The sequence below is a fragment of the Patiria miniata genome, unplaced genomic scaffold (genome assembly GCF_015706575.1).
Source record: "Patiria miniata isolate m_02_andy unplaced genomic scaffold, ASM1570657v1 HiC_scaffold_2, whole genome shotgun sequence".
Classification (NCBI taxonomy): Eukaryota; Metazoa; Echinodermata; class Asteroidea; order Valvatida; family Asterinidae; genus Patiria; species Patiria miniata.
This window is the reverse complement of record NW_024037058.1, coordinates 7,137,061-7,161,988: the sequence shown is the minus strand read 5'-3', so window position 1 is coordinate 7,161,988 and position 24,928 is coordinate 7,137,061. Positions and strand designations below refer to the sequence as shown.

The window sequence follows — 24,928 nt, the reverse complement described above, 5'->3', positions numbered from 1 at the left end:
GAACTCAACTTTAAATTTAGTTAAGCAATAAGTATAGATCATTGGACACTCCTGAGGCCCCCTTCAATGGAGAAACCACTGTGCATGCTATTGTACAAAGCCAGTGCCCCGTGACGGAGTATCTGAACAATAGCAAGCACAATGCTTTCGCCATGGAAGGGGGCCTTCGTGATAGAATTTAAAGTGGTCTGTACATTGCTTATGAAATTACATCTGCGAAGGGTAGACCCTATATTGAAGTCGCCCAACAATAATGAGTGTTTTCTTTTTACTCCTTTCGACATTTATTTCAGACAATGGTAAGTTAGACATTTTTTGAAACAAAAAACCCCCAACTTTTGGAACCTCCTTATTAACACTTATAAATGCTTCCGTTGGCCCCCTTTTAAAAAATTATTTGCCGAAGACAAAAACAAAACTTTTATTTCCAATTAATTTAAAATGATTAACACCATTTTTGATATCAATTTTTAAATACTTTTAATCAGTTCACTTGGTGCTGGTACACAATTTGAATTTCATCACGTTTCTGTGGTTGATTTGAAATGTAAACTGTTTTTTCATTGTTGGGTGGTGGTTCAAACTAAAACTTTCCTAACATTGGCGTATAATAACATGAAAAATGAAGGGTTATGTTTAAATATTATTTTATATTTTACCATTTTCTGATTTTGAATTATAATGGCATCTTATGGTGGAATTCAGTTTGTTGCCGTAGCAATGCATGCATGTAGGTGCAGGGAGCACTCAGACAGTTTCAAATTCAAAAGTATTCATTATTAATAAGTAGTGTTAACATTGATAACAAAATCTTTGGGTATAACTTATTACATTATTTGTTATCATGATCTCCCTTATTTTTGTTGTTTCATTTTTTTCAATCACGTTTATACTCACGCACGCACCTTCACCTTGCACCCATTGTGATACTTGCACCGTTAACCGTGCAAAAAAAACGGCACTCTGGCCCGACAGAACGCAGTCGCGCCAGTTCGGTTCGCTCCCTCACAAGCACTAACGTCTCCAACTCAGGTAGGACGGCATGGCGTTGATTTGGCATGTCAAAGAAAAAATGAATGAAAGAAAAAGAAAGAGAAAGAATTCCCCTGACTTGCAAAGTGCTTGCTGCCTAGATAGCAGAGTTGTTATCAAGTTGTCACAAGTCAATCAACAAGTCAATTCAATCATGTTTGTCATAAGTCACTCGCAAGTCAACCGGTAGTCAATCACAAGTTAATCTCCAGTACGTTATCAAGAGTCAATCACAAGTCAGTCGTTAGTCAATCACAAGTCAACCGTTAGTCAATCACAAGTCAATCACTACTCAATCACAAGTCAATCACAAGTTAATCACTAGTCAATCACAAGTCAATCATTAGTCAATCACAAGTCAATCGTAAGTCAATCACAAGTCGATCATAAGTCAATCACAAGTTTGTCGTAAGACATTCACAAGTCATCACATGTCAATCAAAGGTCAATTTACAAGTGAATCATAAGTCAATCACAAGTCTTCACAAAAGTCAATCATAATCAATCAAAAATCATCACAAGTCTATCACAAAGTCAGTCACGTGTTAGTCACAAGTCAGTCACGTGTTAGTCACAAGTCAGTCACATGTTAGTCACAAGCTACTCAAATGAACTGTGACAATGACATTCCTTTCTCATTGGAATTGTGATCTGACTTGCAATTTTACTTAAACTGGCCTGTGATTGAGTTGTGATTGACCTGTACAGTAATTCACATGTGATTGACTTGTGATGGACATGTGATTGACTTGTGATGACTTGGTTACAACTCTGCCTAGATCTCTCCCAGACCCCGATGCTACATTGGTAGTCATAATAGCTTCTGATTTCTTGTAGATTGGCTGTAGATAAACGATCTTCCTTTCTCTGATTTATAATAGAAATTATTTTGTGCATTTGATCCTTTTGATAAACCCTCACCCCCAAGATCTTTATGGTATAGTCTCGGTCCAAGACTTTATTTTACTGTAAAGCCACCGCAGCGGTAGAGGTCACCATCATCAAGATGAATCAAATCCAGTGTTTGGAACGTTGGCAGTGCTATTCAGGATATTCCATGCGTACCTTGCATGTGCTGTATTCAAGTTAATGCACAGGGGGAGGTGCGCTCAAAATTTTCTGGGTAGCGCTGCCAAAGTTCCCAAGAATTGATTTGTTGAAAGCGCCCTCGTCTATATAACAACAGCAGCTTGTCAGGGACTGGATGCATCTTGTTCCATGACTATTGTCAAGGCATTCTTCCTTAATCCTTTAAAATCCTCCACGGTGTAGGAACCCAGTGGCACCCTCTTTGTACCTACCAAGTTTGAAGGAGCATTAAGCCCCATATGTACATTTAAAGTAATAGTTGCTGGGCTCTACCTTCTTCAATCCTACAACATGCTCCAAAAACCTAGATTTTGAAAGATCTAAGAGGGATAGGGTCGAAGCTCCCTGATCCTTGGGTATTTTTTGGACAAATCTGATCAATATTCCATGTGGTCGTATCCATGCAAAGCATTGTGGGATTGAAAGGGGTAGTCACTTCGGGTGGCAGACCAGCAAATAAACTGCTATAGACCTCAGTGATAAATACCCCCCACTTCTCAAGATCAGGAAAAATACTCACAACTCTCCAAGGTGTTTGAGACACACATCAAATTAAAGCTCTAAAAGCAAAAACATTGAGGGCATACAAATCGTGATTTGGCCCGCGTTGGTAATTGTTTATGTTTATGCATAAAGACATGTACCGGTAGACTCTATAAATTTGGGGGAAAAAGGGGGCAAAACTTGAAAAATTTCTGAGAAAACTCCTAGCAGTCGACTCACATATCACTCTGTCTACCTCCTCGGATTAATTCAATTATTCATTCCTCTACCCGCCTCCAAAATTGTCAGATTTGATCAGTAGTGTTAAAATTCACATGCACTCAATTCTAGACTTACACAATGTAGAATCCAATGTCCAAATTAGTTGGCTGCGGCTAGCAGTTAACACACGCCTGTCTGGAAACTGGCTGCAGCCGCTACCATAGGCACGTGTGTACTAGCTGTAGCCACGTAATTCAGACATAGCCTAAGTAGCAGTAGTGTAGCCATCTTTTGGTGTTAAAAGAATCTTTTGAAGATCTCTTAGATTGTAGCCTTCTGTAACCTGTACAAATGTTTCCCAGTTTTGCCTGAAAATAAAAGAAATGGATTTAGTTTTTTCTTTTTATCTTGTTTTTTTTTTTTTTTTTTTGTAATTTGTATGAAACCTCACTATTAGATAAGTGATGACTATCGTACCGGTTTTGAAATGGCACTAGTTTTTCTTGTGCTTTTTGTTTGGTTTTTGGTTTTGTTCAAATGCATGAAAAATAAGTCTGGGCTGTTTTCTAAAAGAGAAAACTTCAATTTATACAAGTCTTAAGTTGATGTGATTTTTTGTCAATTTTTGTTGAATTTATTTGTCACTTAGAAAAATTTAAAAATTGAAAAAAAAATTCTGTGTGAAATATAATGATATTTTTTACACAGAAAAATAAAGCATAAGAAAACATTATTAGTGATGCACAGAACAAAAACATATGACATGCAATCTAGATTTAAGAATCAGTTTCATTTATTCAGTTTTGTTTAAGCTTTAGTCACATCTACTAGAGTTTAATTAGCAAACAGGTGTTGAATTAAACAGTTTTGCTGGAGTGAATTTTCCCTCAAGTTATATGCGCTGTGGTTAGAATAGGTCGGCCAGCTGTTGCATTTTAATGAAGGGATAGAGTTTCAGTTTATCGTCCGGAGTGCACAATGTGGGTGAAACTCCTTGTTTAGGATGTGCATGAATTTAGGCATACTGCATTAGGATACCAGGTGTGAGAACACTTGGCAAGTTGACACGCATGTATAAACGTACATGTACGTGTAAAACCTAGTAACGTGTAAAACCTAGTAACGCAAAAATGATGGTGTGAGGAACGTGATTTACCGGTATGTCTACATGTACCAGTACATGTAGCTGGGTTCTAATAATAATGTGATGTTTTCCGGTGCATGTGACTACACGATGATTGTTAAAGGGAATGTACCTCATTGGCTTTTGCTGCAATTTTCAAAAATGAACTATTTGAGGGGTTTGTATAATAAATCAAATATTGTTACACTGACATTTTTGAAGTTTTGTGTTCGAAAATGCTGAAAAAGCCAAGAAAAAAGAAAATGTTCAAGTAGTCTGGTTCCCTGACTCCACTAAAGATGAAATGGATCAAGTTATAGATGCCGGAAAATTGTAAGGTAAGGGAACCAGTCTAGCTGGCTTTCACCCGTTCATGAACATGTAACCAAAAGCAAACAAAATTTTGACGGAAAAAAATGGTAAATTTGGAGCAGTAGTTGAAACTTAGTTAGGTTTTTCCAACGGTGGTCGGCCGACCACCGTTGGAAATTTATACAAAAATACCATTTTCTTGAAAATAACTTCACACCTGGTGCCATAATTTTACAGGATGCTTTAGACTGTCATTAACCAACATCCTAGTAAGGTATTTCGTAAAGACTTGGTAGTTTTATTTGTTGATGTTTGCAAATGTTGTATATTCCCTTTAACCCTGCTCATCTGGCCTATAAAGCATTCCTAAAATGATCTCAGCTCCCGGAGAGTATGCATCTTGATGCTGCCATTTTTGTGCATATATGTATTAAAACCAAAAAAAACCCTCTACCCTCGCAGGCCACAAAAATGAGTGAGAACCTCTTGAAGTATTTTGTGTTGTTGACATCATACTCTGTGTGAGAAATAAGCAGCACGTTGCTTACTGCTTGACTTTATGAAGCATTTACTATTCATCTTTCTGGTCAATTGTTAAATACAAGGTGAGCAAATAAGTATTGTTTTGTTTATTTCCCTGCCTAAATACATATGAATATGCAGAATCCTATGTATGCAGTAGATCGTAGATGATTTTTTTTTATAAAAACGACTTAATAACATTGATTTTAGCAAGTGGCCGTTGCAAAAGAATACAGAAACACCTTTGAAAGATCTTGGTCATATTGTATTCACTAAATTGATGAATTTCAGTCATTTTGGTGGTAGCTAGTCATTTAACAAATATTTATATTTCAAACTCTGGTCAAATGAGTGAAATTAAGAAATTGTTATATGTCTTGCAAATTGACTAGCAAAGCCAAAGAAACAGACACCAACAGTAACATGTTTTACTGAGTCTGCCCTTCTCATTAAGTCAGTAAGGAAAATCATTAGTTTTTTTCGACAGTGACATTTCGCTGTTTGTCGAGTCGTCATTTGTGCCGGGTAATTAAATCAGGCGACGTTTGATGAACGGAAGCAAACTGTTCATTTCCTGTATTCTTCAATCGAGGAGAAAGCATTCGAGACGAAACAATGAAAAGGGCAGTGGGCGACTTGTCAGAAGTGATGATGCCGCCAGTCCAAATTCATCTTAATGTGACTGTCACCCCCCCCCCCCACCGTCTCAAATTATCAGATGTCCCTGCATGCTGTTGCCATGACTACTGATTGGATTAAACATGAGAACGTGAAATGAACTTTAATATATACATGGTCCTTCCTCCCTTAGCGACAAGGATGATGAGGATGATGTGTTGCTAAGCAACGGGATGGTCAAATACATCTAAAGTGCATTCATAGTAATTTTACCCACAGTGGGAAAGCAAGAAGAAAATAATAATAAGGTCAAGAAGTGGAATTGTGAATTTGAGAACTTTGGAGGTGGGACGTAAAAATGAAAAGTGCAGGGCCCTAGGGAGATGAATAACATACGTGCAGTACGTTGAGTTGGACTTATTTTAATAGTTTTCTTGCATCTTGTGTAGTAAAACTTAGTCAAAAACTGCATGCAGTTCGTAGCATTGTTACTTCAAGAAATCTTAAATTAAACTATTTGTTACAATAAAGATATAAGATTATGTAAGATTAACATAAAGTATTAAGGGTCTGGAGCCTGATTGATGCAATTCATGTACATGTTCAAAAAGTATTCTAGACATATTTTTTTTCTGTAGAAGTTGACCCGTGTAATTGGTACCAAATAGCACTCCTTAATAGTTTGGGAGATTTTAGTATGGAAATGGTCCGTCTAGTGTTTGCCATGTGTTTGTATTTTAGTGATGAGAATCTGAATCTCCTAAAAGCTATCCCAAAATTTGTTATCCACATTTCTTTTTGAGTGCTGATTCTTGTTTCCTACTCTTTTGTGGTTTAAGTTATCTTTTTTCTGTTCCTCATGGTTTTCTACCTGGCTATACATTAGTTTTTATCATCTTCATCTCCATCATTGTCTTTTAATTTATCTTCGTTTCTATTTTGGCTCAGTCTCCATCTCTGTCATTGTCTTCATCTCCATCTCTGTCGTTACCTCTGTCTCCATCTCTGTCTAAGTCCCCATCTCTGTCATTGTCTCTGTTTCCAACTCTGACTGTGTTAATATTGTCTCTGTCTCTGTCTCCGTCATTGCCTTTGTCTCCATCTCTGTCATTGTCTCCATCTGTCATTTTCTCTGTCTCTGTCATTGTCTCCATCTCTGTCTCTCTCTCCATCTCCAAGTCTGATATTGTCTCTGTGTCTATCTGTCTCCATCTCTGTCATTGTCTCTATCTGTCATTTTCTCTGTCTCTGTCATTGTCTCTGTCTCTGTCTCTCTCCATCTCCAAGTCTGATATTGTCTCTGTGTCTATCTGTCTCCATCTCTGTCATTGTCTCCATCTTTGTCTCTCTGTCCATCTCCCAGTCTGTTATTGTCTCTGTCTGTCACCATCTCTGTCGGTCTCCATATCTGTCTGTCTCCATCTTTGTCTCCATCTCTGTCATTGTCTCTATCTGTCATTTTCTCTGTCTCTGTCATTGTCTCTGTGTCTGTCTCTCTCTCCATCTCCAAGTCTGATATTGTCTCTGTGTCTATCTGTCTCCAACTCTGTCATTGTCTCCATCTGTCATTTTCCCTGTCTCTGTCGTCTCCGTCTCTGTCTCTCTCTCCATCTCCAAGTCTGATATTGTCTCTGTGTCTATCTGTCTCCATCTCTGTCATTGTCTCTGTCTGTCATTTTCTCTGTCTCTGTCATTGTCTCCGTCTCTGTCTCTCTCTCCATCTTCAAGACTGATATTGTCTCTGTGTCTATCTGTCTCCATCTGTCATTTTCTCTGTCTCTGTCATTTTCTCTGTCTCTGTCATTGTCTCCGTCTCTGTCTCTCTCCATCTCCAAGTCTGATATTGTCTCTGTGTCTATCTGTCTCCATCTCTGTCATTGTCTCCATCTGTCATTTTCTCTGTCTCTGTCGTTGTCTCCGTCTCTGTCTCTCTCTCCATCTCCAAGTCTGATATTGTCTCTGTGTCTATCTGTCTCCATCTCTGTCATTGTCTCTGTCTGTCATTTTCTCTGTCTCTGTCATTGTCTCCGTCTCTGTCTCTCTCTCCATCTCCAAGTCTGATATAGTCTCTGTCTCTGTCTGTTGCCATCTCTGTCCCTATCTCTGTCCCTATCTCTGTCCGTCTCCATATCTGTCTGTCTCCATCTTTGTTTCCATCTCTTTCATTGTCTCTATCTGTCATTGTCTCCGTCTCTGTCTCTCTCTCCATCTCCAAGTCTGATATTGTCTCTGTCTCTGTCTGTCACCTTCGCTGTCTGTCTCCATATCTGTATGTCTCCATCTTTGTCTCCATCTCTGTCTCTGTTGTCCCTGTCTCTATCTCTGCCACTGTTTCCATTTCTGTAATAGTGTGTGTCTCCGTCATTGTCTCTGTCTCCGTCATTGTCTCTGTCTCTGCTATTGTCTCTCTCTCTGTTATTGTCTCAGTATCTGTCTCTATCTGTATCTCTGTCGCTATCTCCATCTCTGTCTCAATTTCTGTCATTATCTCCATCTATGTCTCCATTTTTGTCTCTGTTAATATCTTTGTCGCCTCTACACTTCTCTCCTGTCTCCATTTTCATCCTTGTCTCTGTATCCGTCTCTCTATCTTCATCTTTGTATTCATCTGTCTCAGTCTCCATCACTATCTCTGCCTATATCTTTTTCTCCAATTTCGATTTCCAATTGTGTCCCTTTCCGTCTGTCTCTGCCTGACTCCATCGTCATCTCTGTCTGTCTCTATCCCCATCTCTGTCTCTTTTTCTGTATCTGCCTCCATCTCAACCGTGTCTCCTCATTTCCCCCATCTGTCACCACTTTTTAATGCCATCATCTTATCTTCTATCGCCACTTCCATTCCCTCATCCCCATGAATCTTTGTATACTTTCCTCATCTTTTCTTCTCTCGTCGGCCCGTGAATTAATCCTCTTCTCCCCTCTCAGATCTGAGCCGCACCAGCTCCGTCCGCTCTGGCGGCAGCAGCGGCCCAACGGCCCCACTCAAACCGGACCAAGAGGAGGAAGACTTGGACCGCGCCTTCACCCAGTTTGGCTCCGCCTCCCAGACCAGCTCGGCCCCGCCCAGTACAATGGGCGGCGGCTTCGACTCGCAGGATTACAGCCTGCCGGACGCGCTTGGGTCCAGTCCGGATGAAGGAAGTACGCATTTGTGTACCATGCCGTGGCAATTTTTGTATATCATCTTCTTGTGACTAGATTTGGCCGTTTTTGTTGTCATCTTTTTGTGACTAGAGTTAGTATGTACATGTGTAATTGCACGATGTCGTGTTTTGTTGAATTTTGTTTTCATCTTTCACAATAAACACATTCAACATTTAATATCACGAGGAGTTTTACAAGTACGAAGGAAATTTATTTTATAATACCTTTATGACAAGTCAAACTGAGGAGAGGCGTTTAACTGGATGTTTTGTTTTTGGTAATTTTTTGTGCAGTCTTTAGATGATTCTGTTGAACGAGGGTTTGTAAAATATGTGAAAATGTGGCTTCCGACTTGCAGACATGTCACAACATGTTTTGCAGTGATTTTTTTTTTTTTTTTCGAAGTGAACTTCTTAAATTGCAAAGGTCGTGTTGCAACTTGTCTCAGAATTTTTTTTTTGGGGGGGGGAGATATCTGACTTAATGCCAGCGGCTGATCAAGTGTTATTTTATTAGAATAGGGCTGAACACATTATTAGTTAGTCATACTGTTTTTGTCTTAGAATCAAGCAAGACTTAAAATTTGATTAATGTTCATATTGATGCATTGCCTACATGTATATATATGAACGTGACTTTTTGGGGGACATTGTCAGAGCATGTCAACAAGTTGTTTATCTCAACATTTAAAGATATCCCAGAACGTCAATACATGGACGTTGTTTTCAACATATTTTTTGGCCTTGATTCATATGTTTCATATGATTGCGACGTGTTCTGTATAGTAGCCAATATTTTTTTTTAAATATTGTAAAACTATTGTTGCAAGTGTAAAACAATCAGTGATCCATTTGTAGATGAACATGTGTACCTTTGTGTTATCTTGTAGTGTTTGATTGATGATGTAAATTTTTCTCAAAAATCGTGAGAAATTTGTGCAGCATGTGGGTAGTCGTTTTGTCTTTAATTGTGGCTCTTGCAGTATGTGTAAAAATTTCCTGAAATGATCTTATCTTAGTGTTTACATCTTTTGTGTATGGTTCTTTGAATTCCGGTTAAGACCATTTTCTTTTTATTAAATGCTTATTCTACAATTCTGGGTAAGAATTTACGATCGCCCCAGTTAACGCGACACGCAATATAAACCAGTCCCTTTACGTATTGGGCACCACCAAACCTGTGCATTCTTTAGCAATCCTTCAAAAAATTGTTAAGGCTTGCCGAAAGCCAATATAACATTTGCATCAGTTTTAAAAAAGTAGACATCGTTAATTAATGTTGTGCAGAGTTTTTATTTTTTATTAACAGACATGCACAACCTTTTTGCCAGTTTTTGCCATAGCTTTTGCCATACATTTTGCTGTAGATTTGGCAACTGATTTGGCCATACATTTGGCCATAGTTGTGGCCATAGTTGTGGCCAAAGCTTGGCCATAGTTATTGCCATGGATTTTGCCATAGTTTTTGCTGTCAATTTTTTGCCATAGGTTTTGCCGTCATTTTCATCAAGCCTTTTCTTTTTCACTTTGCTTTATCTGTATTTGGCCACATTTAATACTGCATGCTTTCATACTTGTGACTTGGTCGGAGAATAGCAAACCAAAGTTGTAAATATTGAAGAGCAAGATTTTACCAGCAGAAGACTACTTGAACCATCAATTAAAAAAACACACCACACATTTCCTATAGCATTTCAACTGCATACATGTAGTATTTGTTAGGCTGCTCATGTCTTGTCAATTTGGAAATACAAATGCTGGGGTATTACACTGACTTTTTAATTGTTTCATCTCTGTGTCTTGTTTTCTCTGACCAAGTCAAGTTTTTGCTAATTGCACCATTTCTTTTGAGCATTCTAAATATCCTATTTGTGATACTTTAGGTAAGTTGACAGATTTGATATTTGTTGATGTCATTGGTAGCTGTTAACTATTAACTATAAAACTAGAAACTCGTCTACAAACTTGTCTTTCAACTTCGTAGGAAGACATCAGACCTGCAAAATACGATAAGACTTGTGAAATGTGATAGACAATTTTACCCCAATATTCTAAATAATAGTAATATAATGTGGCGCTTAAATAGTGCTTGATACCAAAGGTCTCAGAACGCTTCACAATTATTACCCCTGTTCATCAGGCCATGTGACACTTTTTTTTTGGCAGTGGCCCAAGATCAGCTCAATCTGATCTCTACTCTCACAGGTACCCAGTAATACTCCTGGGTCCAATTTCATAGAGCTGCTTAAGCAGAAAATTTGCTTAAGCACGAAAAAACATTGCTTAGTAAAATTAGGTTACCGGCCAAAACTCCATGTGATGTACATTGCTTGTGACTGGTATTTAGCTGTTGTTTACTTAGCATAACAATCGCATGGAGTTTCGGCCGGTAACCTGATTTTATTAAGCAAGACATTTTTGTGCTTAAGCAAATTTTGTGCTTAAGCAGCTCTATGAAATTGGCCCCTGGTTGGAGAGAGGCAATTGTAGTAAAGTGTCTTGCCCGAGAACACGCCACCACATTCCCGATTGGACCACAACACTCCCCAAAAAGCACTCAAGCAAATACAGGCTGGGCTAAAACGTGTTCTGGAATGTTCACGACGAACGCAATAATCAATGGACTGACGTGTTGTCATACCTGTACAGTTGAACAAGTTTTACCAAAGCCTTTAAATTGTGAGCTTTTTTCACCCTAAAGGTTCTTTGGGAACGTTGGAGTTTTCAGTACTGTACGACGGCGTCAACAACGCACTTCACTGCACCATCCACAAGGCATCGGGCCTGAAAGCCATGGATTCCAACGGTCTGTCAGACCCCTACGTCAAGCTCCACCTACTGCCCGGAGCCACTAAGGTAATTGGTTAAAATGACACCTCATGTATATTCACGATCCAATTGGCTGATTTCATTGGTCAATAACGCTTGTTATTGATCATCCACAAGGCCTCAGGCCTGAAAGCCATGGATTTCAACGGTCTGTCGGACCCCTACGTCAAGCTCCACCTACTGCCCGGAGCCACTAAGGTAATTGGTTAAAATTGTACCTCATGCATATTCATGAGCTAATCGGCTGATGTCATTGGTCAGTAACCCCTTCATCTACGGAGTTATTTATACTTAGTTGCTATGGTATTTGGATCCGGATCGGGAATTTCCCCATGTTTTTAACTTCCACAGGTTTTTTCCGGGTTCGCCCATCCCGTGATCAGTAATTTATGCCTTATACTTGAATGTTTAAAATGAACTTGTGTTGTACACATAGCTTTATTTCTGTAATATTTCTGAAGTACTTGTATTTGTACGTATTACTGTTCGTCGTATGTTTCACCAATGTACTTTTCCTTATGAGTTTAACTTGACTTAACATTATCTAATTTGTAATGTGTGCAGGGCCCCAGTGCATGGAAACCAGTTTTTAAACTGGTTGGGCATACCCTGGGTAAAGAAATAAATAAATGTATGTGAAGCTACTTTTCCTGCCGAGAGCGACCAAGCTCATTGGTTAAAATGACCTCATTCATATTCATGAACCCATCGGCTGATTTCATTGGCCATTGGCGTTGAAACCTCAGTTTCGTTCCAGATTTTGGAGTAAACATTACAGAGAAATGTACCCAAACTGAATCTGCAGCCTGTAATTTTCCATAATATGTGGAACGTGCTCTTTAACGTGTCATTCCAATTTGGTTTACTTAATCTCTTCTTGTTTATCAAAGACCAAAAGTATGAACTAAATTGCCATTTTTTTTCCAAACTTGCCAGTCCACCAAGCTTCGCACCAAGACAGTCCACAAGACTCTGGACCCCAAGTTCAACGAGACGCTGACGTACTACGGAATCACCGACGATGATTTGATCAAGAAAACACTCAGGTAAGTAGAGAAATTGTGCGTCGACTTTTGAAGTAGCAAGCTCAAGTTACTGCCTTTATTACTTCTGTCCTAAAATCACAGTTTTTACAAAATCGTGATAGAATACACATGCAGCACGGTTTCAGGGAATTATCCAAAGTTAGTGGTCAAGCCGATATATATATTTGTTTGACGTCATCTGCACATTGTCTTAATTCCACCTAATTATGGCAATTAAGTTTATTCAGCAGTAAAAAGAGTGGAAAGTGAACCCAATTAGTTTCCCTTTTTTATTGGATAATTTGTAATACAAATTTGTTGTGTGTGTGTGTTTGTGTACATGTACAGGTATGTTGCCTTTATATTTCTCATTACAATGGTTTAATTATTTAACCTTGTTATGCATGTACATGTTGTAAGTGGGGATCTCTACTTAACAAGCAGTGCTTTTTGGGGACCCCCACCCGCATTTACTCTTTTCGAATAATTATTGTGATACCGAGTTATTGTTGTATGACATTTTGTCTTGTAATGTGGACAATAAAGTAAGTAAAACTTGACGTTCATTTGCAAGGTTGTAAAGCATTGCAAATGGAGTTTAGTATGAAGAACTTTGAGATTTGCGATCCTATGACGTAAATTATGTTCAAGAGCTTTTTTTAAGAAGAGGCTTCAAAATTTTACATTTAGGATATTAATTTAACACTCCTTTTGACAGTCAAAAATTCAATCATGTTCCCCTACCATGCCTTTTACACAGGCTAGTCACCAACAGTCAGATCATATTTCAATAGGCATTGTGACCACAGTCAGATTCCATCAACAGACAAAAGCATGTGACTGGTAGGCACTTATAGCTGACTTATACTATAGCTGGCTTATCAATCTCCTACCAGCAAAGCATAGTACATGTATAAATAGGTTTCATAACAGTCACAGCCAGTCAATGAATCCTGCTTTATGAAGGCAGGGAGTATTCAACGGTGTGAAATAGTCACTTGGTTTATTTTGACTGCTAGACTGGTCTAAGATCTTTCCCTTCTGACATCAATGCTTTTTTTATTCCGACTCTAGACTCTCTGTACTGGATGAGGATAAGTTTGGTCATAATGACTTCATCGGCGAATACCGCCTACCACTTCGGAAACTGACGCCCCACACGACCAAGAATATGAGCGTCTACCTGGAGAAACAACTGCCGGTAAGTCTAACATAAGCTTGTTTAACATGATCAGGCAGCTTCTAAGTTAAATTTTTTTTTTCTTTTTTTTTTTTCGTGGGAACTTTCAGCGAAACTCACATCTTGCAACTTTTCGACAGAATGATATGTAAGTGTGTATTTATCTGTAGTGTTTATCCTAAAGTGAAATTTGTTGAATCTTAAATGCACATGCCAAACAGTAGAAAACCAGTTCTCTTCCTGCATGTAGCTCTAAAATATTTATTGTAATTCTTGCGAGAGTAATTCTTTGTAAATTCTTGCAAGAGTATGAGTGCAAGTATGATTATGAGTACTTTGTCATACGTCCGAGTACGAGCACGGGGAGTTTTTTCTTGCGAGTACGAGTACATTTTCATGAGTACACCTATGAAAAAATGTACACGAGTACGAATCTGTACTTTGTCATGAGTGCGAGTCTGAGTACGAGTACAAGTACAAGTAATTTTTCTTGTGAGTATGAGTACCTTTTAACGAGTACGAGTACCACAACAGTGCAGTTAATAATCAATCCTGGTAAAATTGCTAAATAAACATTTCCTGTCTAAAACCAAAATCTGTTGCGGACAAATGAGACACCTCTTATGCTAATAGGTTCAGCGTGACTCTGGAACCATCTGAAATTGGTGTTATTCACTTTTGACACACTGTTTCATAAATACTCTTATTTTTTTTCCCCAGCTTGAGAAAGACGATGAGTTGATGGGAGAGCGAGGCAAGATCCTGGTATCGCTCAAGTATCTGAAGGGGAGCCAGCAGCTCGCCGTCGGTATCCTGCGCTGTGCTGGCTTAGCGGCCATGGATGCTAACGGTTACTCCGATCCCTATGTCAAAGTGTGAGTACAAGTCTCAGACAAAAACTGTTAAGCAATTTCAATCGAGTAACGAATAACCATAGTTTGACTAATTACGCTATTTTAATTGATTATTTGGAGCCAGCTAGCCTTAGATGATTGCATCAGTGGTTACCAATAGCGTAACACCAACCAGGACAAAGTCGATTTGAGACATATGTGTTTAAATGTTGCACAAGAAATCAACTGCTTGTGTAAATTTGCCCTGTAGTTTTACCTGATGCAGCTGTTACAGACTAGTGGTTTGGGTTCATGACTCGTAATCAGAGGGTCAGGGGTTTGAATCCAGCCGCTGGCACCCTGGTATTGGATCATTTGCATATTCAAATGTGTATGCAAATTAGGAATAGTCTAATGCCTGGTTGTGCTGTAATCAGCATTTGTTTTTGTATGTGGTGTTTGGGGTAAAAAAAAAAAATTCTTCGCCGCATAAGTTCCGATTTTTTTTTCAAAGTTAACATGTTACAATCTTATCCAACCAATATGCATTATCATGTTACATGTACATATAAATAAGCAAAACGGAAAAAGGAGGATTGTTTATGAGTTGGAACCTACGTAATAATTCACAGCGAACGTTAAAATGCGTCCTACACGTTGGAAATATAAACACCAAGTACATGATATAAATATATTACTTTGCTATTGCTGTATCCAATCAGAATACAGGAAGAACATTACCCATCCAGGGGTTTCTATTGGAAACAAGGTTGAAATTGAAGTAACCCCTGGGGACGAGGGTGAGCTGCTGGCTATACGTTGTGTCCTTGGGCAAGCCACTTCACCCCACTTGCCTCTTTTCACCCAGGAGTAATATGTGATGGACTGGCATCCCATCCAGGGGGAATAGAAATATTCTCTGTCGTTTCTTACCATTGAAATCGGAGATGAACGCTGGGCCATATTGGCTTGTGACAGACTTTTTGAATTTCAATCTATTTGACTATTGGGCTACTTTTCTCAACATTTATCGTTTGGCACTGAACATGATCAGACACAAGGTGGCGCTGTTCATAGTGATCAATCTCACAATCTTTTTTATAATGATGGATTCCCTTGCGCATCTCAACAGGTATCTGAAACCAGATGCAGGCAAGAGGACGAAACACAAGACTGCTTGCAAGAAGAGGACGTTGAATCCTGAGTTCAATGAGGTAGGCATTGTCTCCATGCATTAGTCTGCATGACTAACTTTCATCTGAATTCATTTACACAGGGTTCCAGGCTGCTTTAAAAAATGCCTGGAAAATCATGGAATTTTATTTTCATTTTCCAGGCCTGGAAAAGTCTTGAAAATTGGTAAAAATGACAAAAAGTACGGAAAAGTCAATTTATTTTCAATTTTAAACTTTGTATAGTCTTAAGTTAGCATTGGATATCTGCTTTTTATACCTGACAAAATGCGACAAGTTTCGCCAATATAAGCATATCGTTTTCGAAAGACATTATTGCTTTGTTTTGATGTTTTTCTGTTTCTGTTAAAGCACTTTTAACAGACCGAGTTCAACAATTCTGATCAGTACAGAGATGCCAACCATTACTCTTTTGGAGTAATTATTAGGATTTTGAGGCATGTTACTACTGTTGAAAATCCAGCTGTTACTATACGCCAACATTGTGGTTACTCTGAAAGTACTGCGGTTACTCTTCAACTTGACTGTTGTCCTATGTATTTACATTAGCATTACTCTTTGCAGGAAGAATCATTACTATTTTGTAGTCTGTAAAGTTGGCATCTCTGTCAGTATTTCGATGAACTAGGCTTGAGTTTTCATAATATGGTCATGGAAAAGTCGTGGAAGAGTGATTGAATTTTATTATCCTAAAGATGCAGGAACCGTGTTTTACGATAGTTCCTGCAGCACAGCAGTATGAACATTGCAGTGTCTGTCATATCTCTTTCTTTGTCACCGTTTAGGAAAGACTTGTGCATGCAGTTAATAAGACCTCAACTCTGATTCCTGTTTTATTATTATTATTACTACTATTACTGTAATAGGGCGACAGGTTTTGCGAACTCCGTCCACAATAGGGCGATACACCTTATTGAGGCGACAAAATAACTGTCGCCCTTTTATGAAAACGACCCTTAGGACAAGGAATTTTGCTGTCGCTAACCATCTAGATCGATTCCTCATGGTCCAATTAGTATAAATACTAAATTTCGTGGAAAAAACATAAGGTAAACTTGGGTTAGGTGACAGTTTAGGTTTGTGCACAAGTCTATGGGAAAGTAAATATTATTATTATTATTATTATTATTTTTTTTTATTTCTTCTTTAGGAGTTTCATTATGACGTCGCCCACAATGATCTGGCTAAGAAGACACTGGAAATAGCTGTCTGGGACAAAGATCTCGCCAAGCACAATGACTACATAGGTAAGCAGATTTAGTATGTTACGCGTCTCTTATTACATCGTGCCCTTCTCATCCCAGTGAGTCAATCTCTCATTGAATCTTACTGTTCTCATTCCAGGGGGCATTCAGCTCGGCATCAATACCAAAGGCGAACGCCTGCGCCATTGGTTTGAGACCCTCAAGCACACGGACAGGAGGTTCGAAAGATGGCACACGCTCTCCGATGAAATCTTTACGGCGGATGACTGAAAAAAAAAAAACCAGCTAAATCATCCAAGAGCATGCTTGAAGGATTGTTGTAGCAAAAAAAACCTTAGTTAGTTTTAAGATCTGAGAAATTTATTGTGTTAGCAAGGTTTTAATGTCAGTCCCTGTGACAAATTTCCTAGAAACCAGTTCCGTGATGATGTAACATTCCTGAATTAAACGGTTTTGTACACAAACTGCAAAGAAACAAAAAGAGCGTAGCTTCTTAAAAATAGCCCCTGGACCTATAAAACAGTGGCTATATTACACAGTTTACTATATTCATCTCATGAGTTTAAAAGATTCACAGAATTTAAACCAGTGGAAATCTGTCACTGTTAAATCTATGTAGTTTCATCTCAACAATTGAACAAGTTACACAACTCAAAATATAAACCCACCGTTATTCAATGCACGGTATTCTTATTTTTACATTTGCCACCATAAACGTGACCTGAAATTATGCAGAAATATATTACAGGATGAACAAAAGCGAGAAAGTCTTTCAAGAAGCGAATTACAAATTTTGACACAAATTGTGTGAGCGCAAAAATGAGGTGTGGTGCGTGTATTCTTGCAAATTGTCTCTATTCGCTTTAAATTTAGGGGAAAAAATTGGTGATATGCATAGTCAGCGAAAGAAAAAAGTGACTTTTGCTTAAACTTGTAAAATGATCTTAGCATTCCACCCTCGTAGATATCATGTGACCTCTGATGGTCGTCAGGGGTCAATGAACATTGCGTATCCTATTTATAGATAACAGGATGATTAATTATTCAAAACACCAATTTTTTTTTAACCAATATCGAAATTTTGAGTATTTTTGCCATGATATGAATTTTCAGATATGTAGACATTTCAGATTTGACCTCTGATGACCTTTGCGGGTCAATGAACTTTGTATACTCTGATTGCCTTTATTTATCATGTTTCATCTTCCAAATGCCACTTTTCCATGTCCGAAGTCTAATTAGTGCAAAAGGAGTGTATTTTAATTATTCTACAGCATGTCATGAGGTCGGACCCCAAAGAATTTTTTTGCATGACCTCTGATCGGAATTTTCCTTTTTATAAGGGCAGACGCAGGCGCAACAGAATACAAGAGGCACATCGGCCAAGCATGACTCTATAACAGTGACAATTTGGCTTGATAAAAAGGTTAAAAACGTGGTTATCCAAGTCGATCTGGATACAACAGAGTGTAATAAGTAAACGAGTGAATATTGCTTGACACGTACATTTTCCATTACAAAACAGACCGTCAGATTTCTATTCCAATCTCATCATATTGTGTCTGCCAATAAAACAAAGAGAGACGAGGTCAGAGGTCACCAGAGCTCTCAGAGGTCACCAGAGGTCTGATATGAATTGTGCCCACATCTGATCATTATTTTCATTGTATGAAGACGTATGACATAGACTTGGGTCATAGGAGAGTTAAGGTTTGAAGAACAAAAGTTGTGAGTAGAGTATGTAAATTCATTGAGGTCACCAGAGGTCAAATATGAAATGCCTCTATATCTGAAAATTTTCTTAATGGCATGAAGAATCAACTTACAAAGTTTCATGCTTTTTATGACAAATTGCACAATCCTTTGGCATATTGGGGCTATGCCGCACCACTATTACATGTAACCCGTATGTAATAAAGTACTGCGATGTTTCAACTGTTTGCAAGTTAAATACCGAAGGTTTGAAAACATTTTTAATTATTTGTGCTCTGTATGTTTAACTCAAAAGAAGACATGAAAGATCGTGTGAACTTAGCTCCTTTGTTTTATAATTCGGGTTTCGTTCAAACGTTTGGGGACATTTGTAAACGGATTTAGAATGTTTTCGTTTACACGAGTAAATGTCACATCCTTACAAATACAAAGCTAATCCCTCCAATAGAAGATGTGTTATACACCACGACAAACTGTGGACAATTTTCAATGAAAAAATATATATCTGGACAAAACAGTTCCTTTTTACGATGTAGATTTCAAAAAAAGATATTGGGTAAATCTGCAGCTTTTTCAAAGTAGTATTTAGAACTACTAGATGTGCAATTGTTGTTTAGTAAGGAAATATAGGGTATTAGTTGTTTTTTTTTGGCTTTTCTGGACATCCAAAAAAGCCTTTGTTTTTTATTTTTTAGAGATTTTATTCTTTTTCTTGTCAACTTATTTTTTATTGAGATAAGCAATGCTCAAATTCGTGAAATAAAAATTGTAAATAATAGAAATTCTCTAATTAAAAAATATCTAAGTGCTCTGTGTAGCTAAAATAGTAAATATATTTACATGAAAGTCTATTATCAGTGAACAATGTATGCTGTACTAAAGTAGAAAAACATATATATTTATCTTCTAAACTGTAAATAATGTATTTCCAGAAATTATACAAATTATGGGCGTCTATCTAAAAATCCCAGAAATCTATATAAACTGTATTCATCAGAAATATATTAATTGTGCAACTCTATATATTCATTAATGATTTATTGATTGGAATTTCAAACAACTGATTGATTAATTTAGTAATTTATTGAGAAGACAGAAATTGAGGAAAGCCGAGTTATTCCAAATTTCATTCCAGGAAAGAGTGTAATATTGATTGATCGATTTTTCAAGTTTAATATTGATTAACCTGGTAAGATATATTGATTGATTGGATCCACTGTCTGTAGACAAAATGCCAGTGGTCATCGATATAGAATTGTGTATTAATTTATTGATCAAGTGATTGATTGACAAGGCAATTCTGAAGACTTTGCCAAACAATTTACTCTTTGACTATTTTTGGTTGAAAAGCACTTTTTTGAATGAGCCAAAATATATCGGCCACCTTTTAAAATGAAGTCAAATACAACACATATTCTGACTCTTTAGAGTCAGTAGTACAATATTGTTAGATACTTCTCGTCATTACTTCATATTTTGGCAACACGCCACGGAGCAATATTTGCTATGAGGACATGCCATGTATAGCGGCCAAGTTCAAGTTCAAACAAGGGTGTGTACAAAAACAATGGGAACCACTGACGCGTATACCCGTCCACCGCTGGAGTTTCGGGGTGGAAAGCTTGACAATTTAACATGTCACTCATTCCTATGAACATACATACATGTATCCTCCGACGTTAACTGGTCTTAAACGCAACTGCACAAGAACTTGGTAAAAGTGTTTTTTGGAAAAGAAAAAACAACAATTTCAAAAGTGTTGACGATAAATGATCAGGTGTTTTGGGGAGTCTGTCAGAACGTTTGAAGAAAAGAAGAGAAAACTGAAATTCAGAATGTTCACTGCTCGATTGCTATTTCAGGGAAAGATCTAATCTAGAGATTCTACACCATAATTCACGGAGATCCCTACTTCATGTTAAGCAGTGAAGGGCCAAAATGGTGCCCATGATATTGATCAAGAAAGAACCACACAAATGACCTATCGCCGTTTGTGAGTTAGCCACGCCCCTTAGACAACCCTATGGAAATTTTGTACACCAAGTTTGGTTTGTCTCAGATTTTGCGCGTTCCGTGTCCATTTGTATATCAAGTAATTGGACAATATTTCACAAGCTGTGTTGATGTGATTCCAAAGCGATTCTACCGAGATAGGTCAATTTCATATTGATGTACGCGCACACAAAAATAGTACGAAATTGTCAGAAATTGTAGCTGATTTTTGTTTTTTGCCACAAAAGTTCAGTCCTATTCATAAATTATCGCTGCTATTGTATGTGCATGTTTTGCAGATAGGCCTGTGTGACAAATCGGTCCTTTCCAATTTTTATGAAGTTTTTTCCTGTTCTCTTAAACTAACTTATCAAACTGTGACCAACACGGTACTGATAGGTCGTGTATTAAAAAAAACAGAAGGGTTCGGAACGAAATCGGGTAAACTGAAGCAGATAACGTAGTGTTTTTATTATGTACATGTATGTATTATGACTTGAGATGTATTAACCCACTTCTTGACTGCGGAGGGCGCTGTTTAGTTGGTTTTTTGGACAGTTATGATACTTGGAAACAAAAACGTTAAGATTTTGTGGTTGTGCGCCTCAAAATTTAAGATTTTTTTTAGGTCATTAGCAAATAGTGGTGTTAACAGTATGTGTTCAGTAGCTTTTTTACCATTTCCCTAAGAAAACTTTAAATAACGTGACAATGTTTTTGTGCTTATTTATTCTTGAAAAGTTATTAATAACTGCTGAGATATTGGAAAACTAATTTACAGCAACTACACGTGACGTATTTTATATAAGTCATTTAATCCACCTTTTAAAATACATGTATGTGACCATTACCGATTTTTATTATATTACCGAAAAAATGGAAGTTTAAGAGAAATTTCAGCTACATTGTATAGGCAGGAAAAATGCATTTGATGCTTATCAGATTTTATTAACTAGAAATGTAAAATACGTTGAATGTGAACCACCTTTAAAATATCTTTTCTCCACCAAAACAATATGCCACCGCAGAGAAATAATTTTAATTATAAAGAAATAATTAAAAATTAACTTGAAGTAGGTTAAACTGTAAAATTAATGTAAACAGCCAAAGTTATTTAAATATTGATATCGGAACATCCAAAAAAAACCTTTTTGGAGGGGTGCGTGTAAAAAAAACCCCACCAAACCCTAACAGCCATTAGGTAGGGTTTTAAAAGACCTTGCTGTAAAAAAGAGTATACAATTTATTCTTAGTAATTTAGCCAAATTGATGTTTTGCTTAATTATGTCATAAAAGTGGGGGCCCTGAAAATCGGTGGCCACTCCCCAAACAGCTGCTGCACATTGAAATTGTCCTAAAAATGAAAACTAAGAGGCAATCGTTTGTAATTTATTCCCTTCAAATCAATATCGTGTATGTGATATCCATCCCTCTACCAACATTTTGTCCAGCAATGTAAATAAAAAAAATCCAAAATATTAAAGTGATGATTTGTTTTCTGTATGACATAAAATAACTGATATTAAAAGCTCCAGTTGAGATATTTTTGTAAAGCAGCAGCTGTAAATCAGATCTTCGGTAATAATCCAGCATCTACGGTAACTTTGTTATGTGATTATCTCAGTGTTATGACCCTCAGTGTTATCTCAGTGTTATGGTTAAAATATAATATTCATAAATACCTAAGACAGTTTATCCATTTCTATTGGTCAAGAGCGCATCACGTGGCTGGTTTTAAACCATTGATAAAATACTGGCTGGTTTTAAACGCTTAATTCCTTGCACCGCTGTGTTCTGCGCCACAGCGCAGTACATGCCACATAGCGCAGTACATATGCCACGGTACATGCCACGCGCACGCCAAGGAGATTTTTTAGCACAATGTGTGTGAGGCACATACCATAGACATGGCCAGAGCGGTGTCTCACAAAACATGAAGTAAAATTGTTGAACAAAATCGTTGGGAAAATGTGAATTTTTGACTTGTTTTGACTTTTTGACTGAAAGGTATTTATGAATGGGAATACATACGTACTTGGCCGGTATTAAACAAGTGCGTTTAAAACCGGCTTGGGCCTGGTTCGTGATTTATCTGCCCATATTTATTCCCTTAGTAGTTTTACTGAGATGCCCCAAAGTAGTGTTAATTTAAGAGTTGTATTAAGAAAGATGTATTCTGCACATAAAATAAAACGATATTCAGTGGTTCTTTGGTATAATATAAAATATTTCAGAAAAGTTGCAGAAAGTGGATTTTTTTAATGAAAGATCTGATATTTTTTCTTGAAATCTTTGAAGAATCTAGCTAAAATTTGATAGTAATATCATGTGATTTGAGTGTGCCAAAAGAATGAATGTTTCACATTTTTTTGTGGAACTATTTCACCTGTTTATGTTATCTTTGCTTGGAAAACATGATTAAGCAGTGTTTTAAAAAAAAGACATTAATGTGGCCTTTCCAATATATGCGTGGTTGTAATTATGTGCATATTTAAATGAGGCAATTTGAATATTAAGGGTGGGGAAATATCTGCAGCCAACAAATGTGCTTATAATGTGATGTCTAGACTTGCAATATTCTTAAAACATGGAGGAGTTGTGTATTATTTGGGTCAATCCAATAATTTGGGGTCCAACTATTGTGTGTCCCTCATATAAGACTTAACCGAACTCAACCCATCAAAGCCCAACAGCAGGTTTTGTTGAAATCTGTTGGGATAGGTATAGTACCCCTATTAACATTGGATTTGGCATACCTCCAGAAAGTCCAACAATGATACTTGCATGGCAAATAACACTGGTCAGTGTAACACAGACACCAACAAAATCACACTTTTGGACCCCAAATTTAATGGAATGAGCCACTTCTAAGTAATTCTGAGTGATTCTGTACTAGGAATAGACCGATCCATTATACTGATCCATTATTAGCCACGCCCACTGCACATGTGGGCAACAGTCACATATGGTCCATATGCGCACATCTTAATATTCAAGTCAAGACTTCACATGACATTTTGTGCACTGATGTCCGAAATTAATCATGGCTGTGATTGGTCAAAACATCACAGGGTGGGCATTAGTGGATCCGTCTATTGAATTACGTCTCATGATTATTTGATGAACAGTAGTTCAAATGTATGTCATAAAACTTGCATGTTTGTAGTTAATAACTTTCCACATGAAAATAAGTTACTATTGTTGTTGTCATGGTTTGGCCTTGTATGTGTGTCGTAACTTTGTGCCGAACACTTTCCAGTAGATGAGCAATTGTACAAATAAAGTGCACAAACATGCCGGAAAAAAGAGGAATGCCTAGTTTGCCTATCAATAATTTGTCTTTGTTTATGCTCCCTGATTAAGCCAAAGGGACAAATGTAAATAATAAATAATAGATAAATTGGCCTTACTTGTTCACATTTCTCATCATTTCTCATCATTTCTCATCATTTCTCATCATTTCTCATCATTTCTCATCATTTCTCATCATTTCTCATCATTTCTCATCATTTCTCATCATTTCTCATCATTTCTCATCATTTCTCATCATTTCTCATCATTTCTCATCATTTCTCATCATTTCTCATCATTTCTCATCATTTCTCATCATTTCTCATCATTTCTCATCATTTCTCATCATTTCTCATCATTTCTCATCATTTCTCATCATTTCTCATCATTTCTCATCATTTCTCATCATTTCTCATCATTTCTCATCATTTCTCATCATTTCTCATCATTTCTCAATGTACTGGGCCGGGCACGCTGGCTGGCTGTGCCGGAGGCCTGGGCCGGGGCCTGGATTTCGGGGGCTGGGCCGGGGCCTGGATCCCGGGGGCTGGGCCGGGGCCTGGATCCCGGGGCTGGGCCGGGGCCTGGATTTCGGGGGCTGGGCCGGGGCCTGGATTTCGGGGGCTGGGCCGGGGCCTGGATCCCGGGGCTGGGCCGGGGCCTGGATTTCGGGGGCTGGGCCGGGGCCTGGATCCCGGGGCTGGGCCGGGGCCTGGATTTCGGGGGCTGGGCCGGGGCCTGGATTTCGGGGGCTGGGCCGGGGCCTGGATTTCGGGGGCTGGGCCGGGGCCTGGATTTCGGGGGCTGGGCCGGGGCCTGGATTTCGGGGCTGGGCCGGGGCCTGGATTTCAGGGGGCTGGGCCGGGGCCTGGATCCCGGGGCTGGGCCGGGGCCTGGATTTCAGGGGCTGGGCCGGGCGCTGGGCCGGGGCCTGGATCCCGGGGCTGGGCCGGGGCCTGGATTTCGGGGGCTGGGCCGGGGCCTGGATCCCGGGGCTGGGCCGGGGCCTGGATTTCGGGGGCTGGGCCGGGGCCTGGATTTCGGGGGCTGGGCCGGGGCCTGGATCCTGGGGCTGGGCCGGGGCCTGGATTTCGGGGGCTGGGCTGGGGCCTGGATTTCGGGG

The 24,928-nt window shown here is 38.5% G+C and overlaps 1 protein-coding gene across 6 annotated transcripts in view; it reads left to right on the top strand.

Moving 5' to 3' along the window:
• Window positions 1–23,826, top strand: part of LOC119726214 (double C2-like domain-containing protein beta) — a 58,903-nt gene extending 35,077 nt beyond the window's left edge. For 3 of the 6 annotated variants that reach the window (XM_038197818.1, XM_038197817.1, XM_038197819.1), the window contains exons 9-17: window positions 294–299; window positions 8,327–8,542; window positions 11,246–11,400; window positions 12,310–12,419; window positions 13,473–13,599; window positions 14,299–14,453; window positions 15,544–15,625; window positions 16,755–16,851; window positions 16,949–23,826. In XM_038197818.1, the coding sequence (XP_038053746.1) occupies window positions 294–299; window positions 8,327–8,542; window positions 11,246–11,400; window positions 12,310–12,419; window positions 13,473–13,599; window positions 14,299–14,453; window positions 15,544–15,625; window positions 16,755–16,851; window positions 16,949–17,079 (1,079 nt within the window). In that variant the 3' untranslated portion in view covers window positions 17,080–23,826. The remainder of the gene's footprint in view (window positions 1–293; window positions 300–8,326; window positions 8,543–11,245; window positions 11,401–12,309; window positions 12,420–13,472; window positions 13,600–14,298; window positions 14,454–15,543; window positions 15,626–16,754; window positions 16,852–16,948) is intronic. The other 3 variants (XM_038197820.1, XM_038197821.1, XM_038197822.1) reach the window with 3 other exon arrangements.
• Window positions 23,827–24,928: the final 1,102 nt, after the last annotated feature.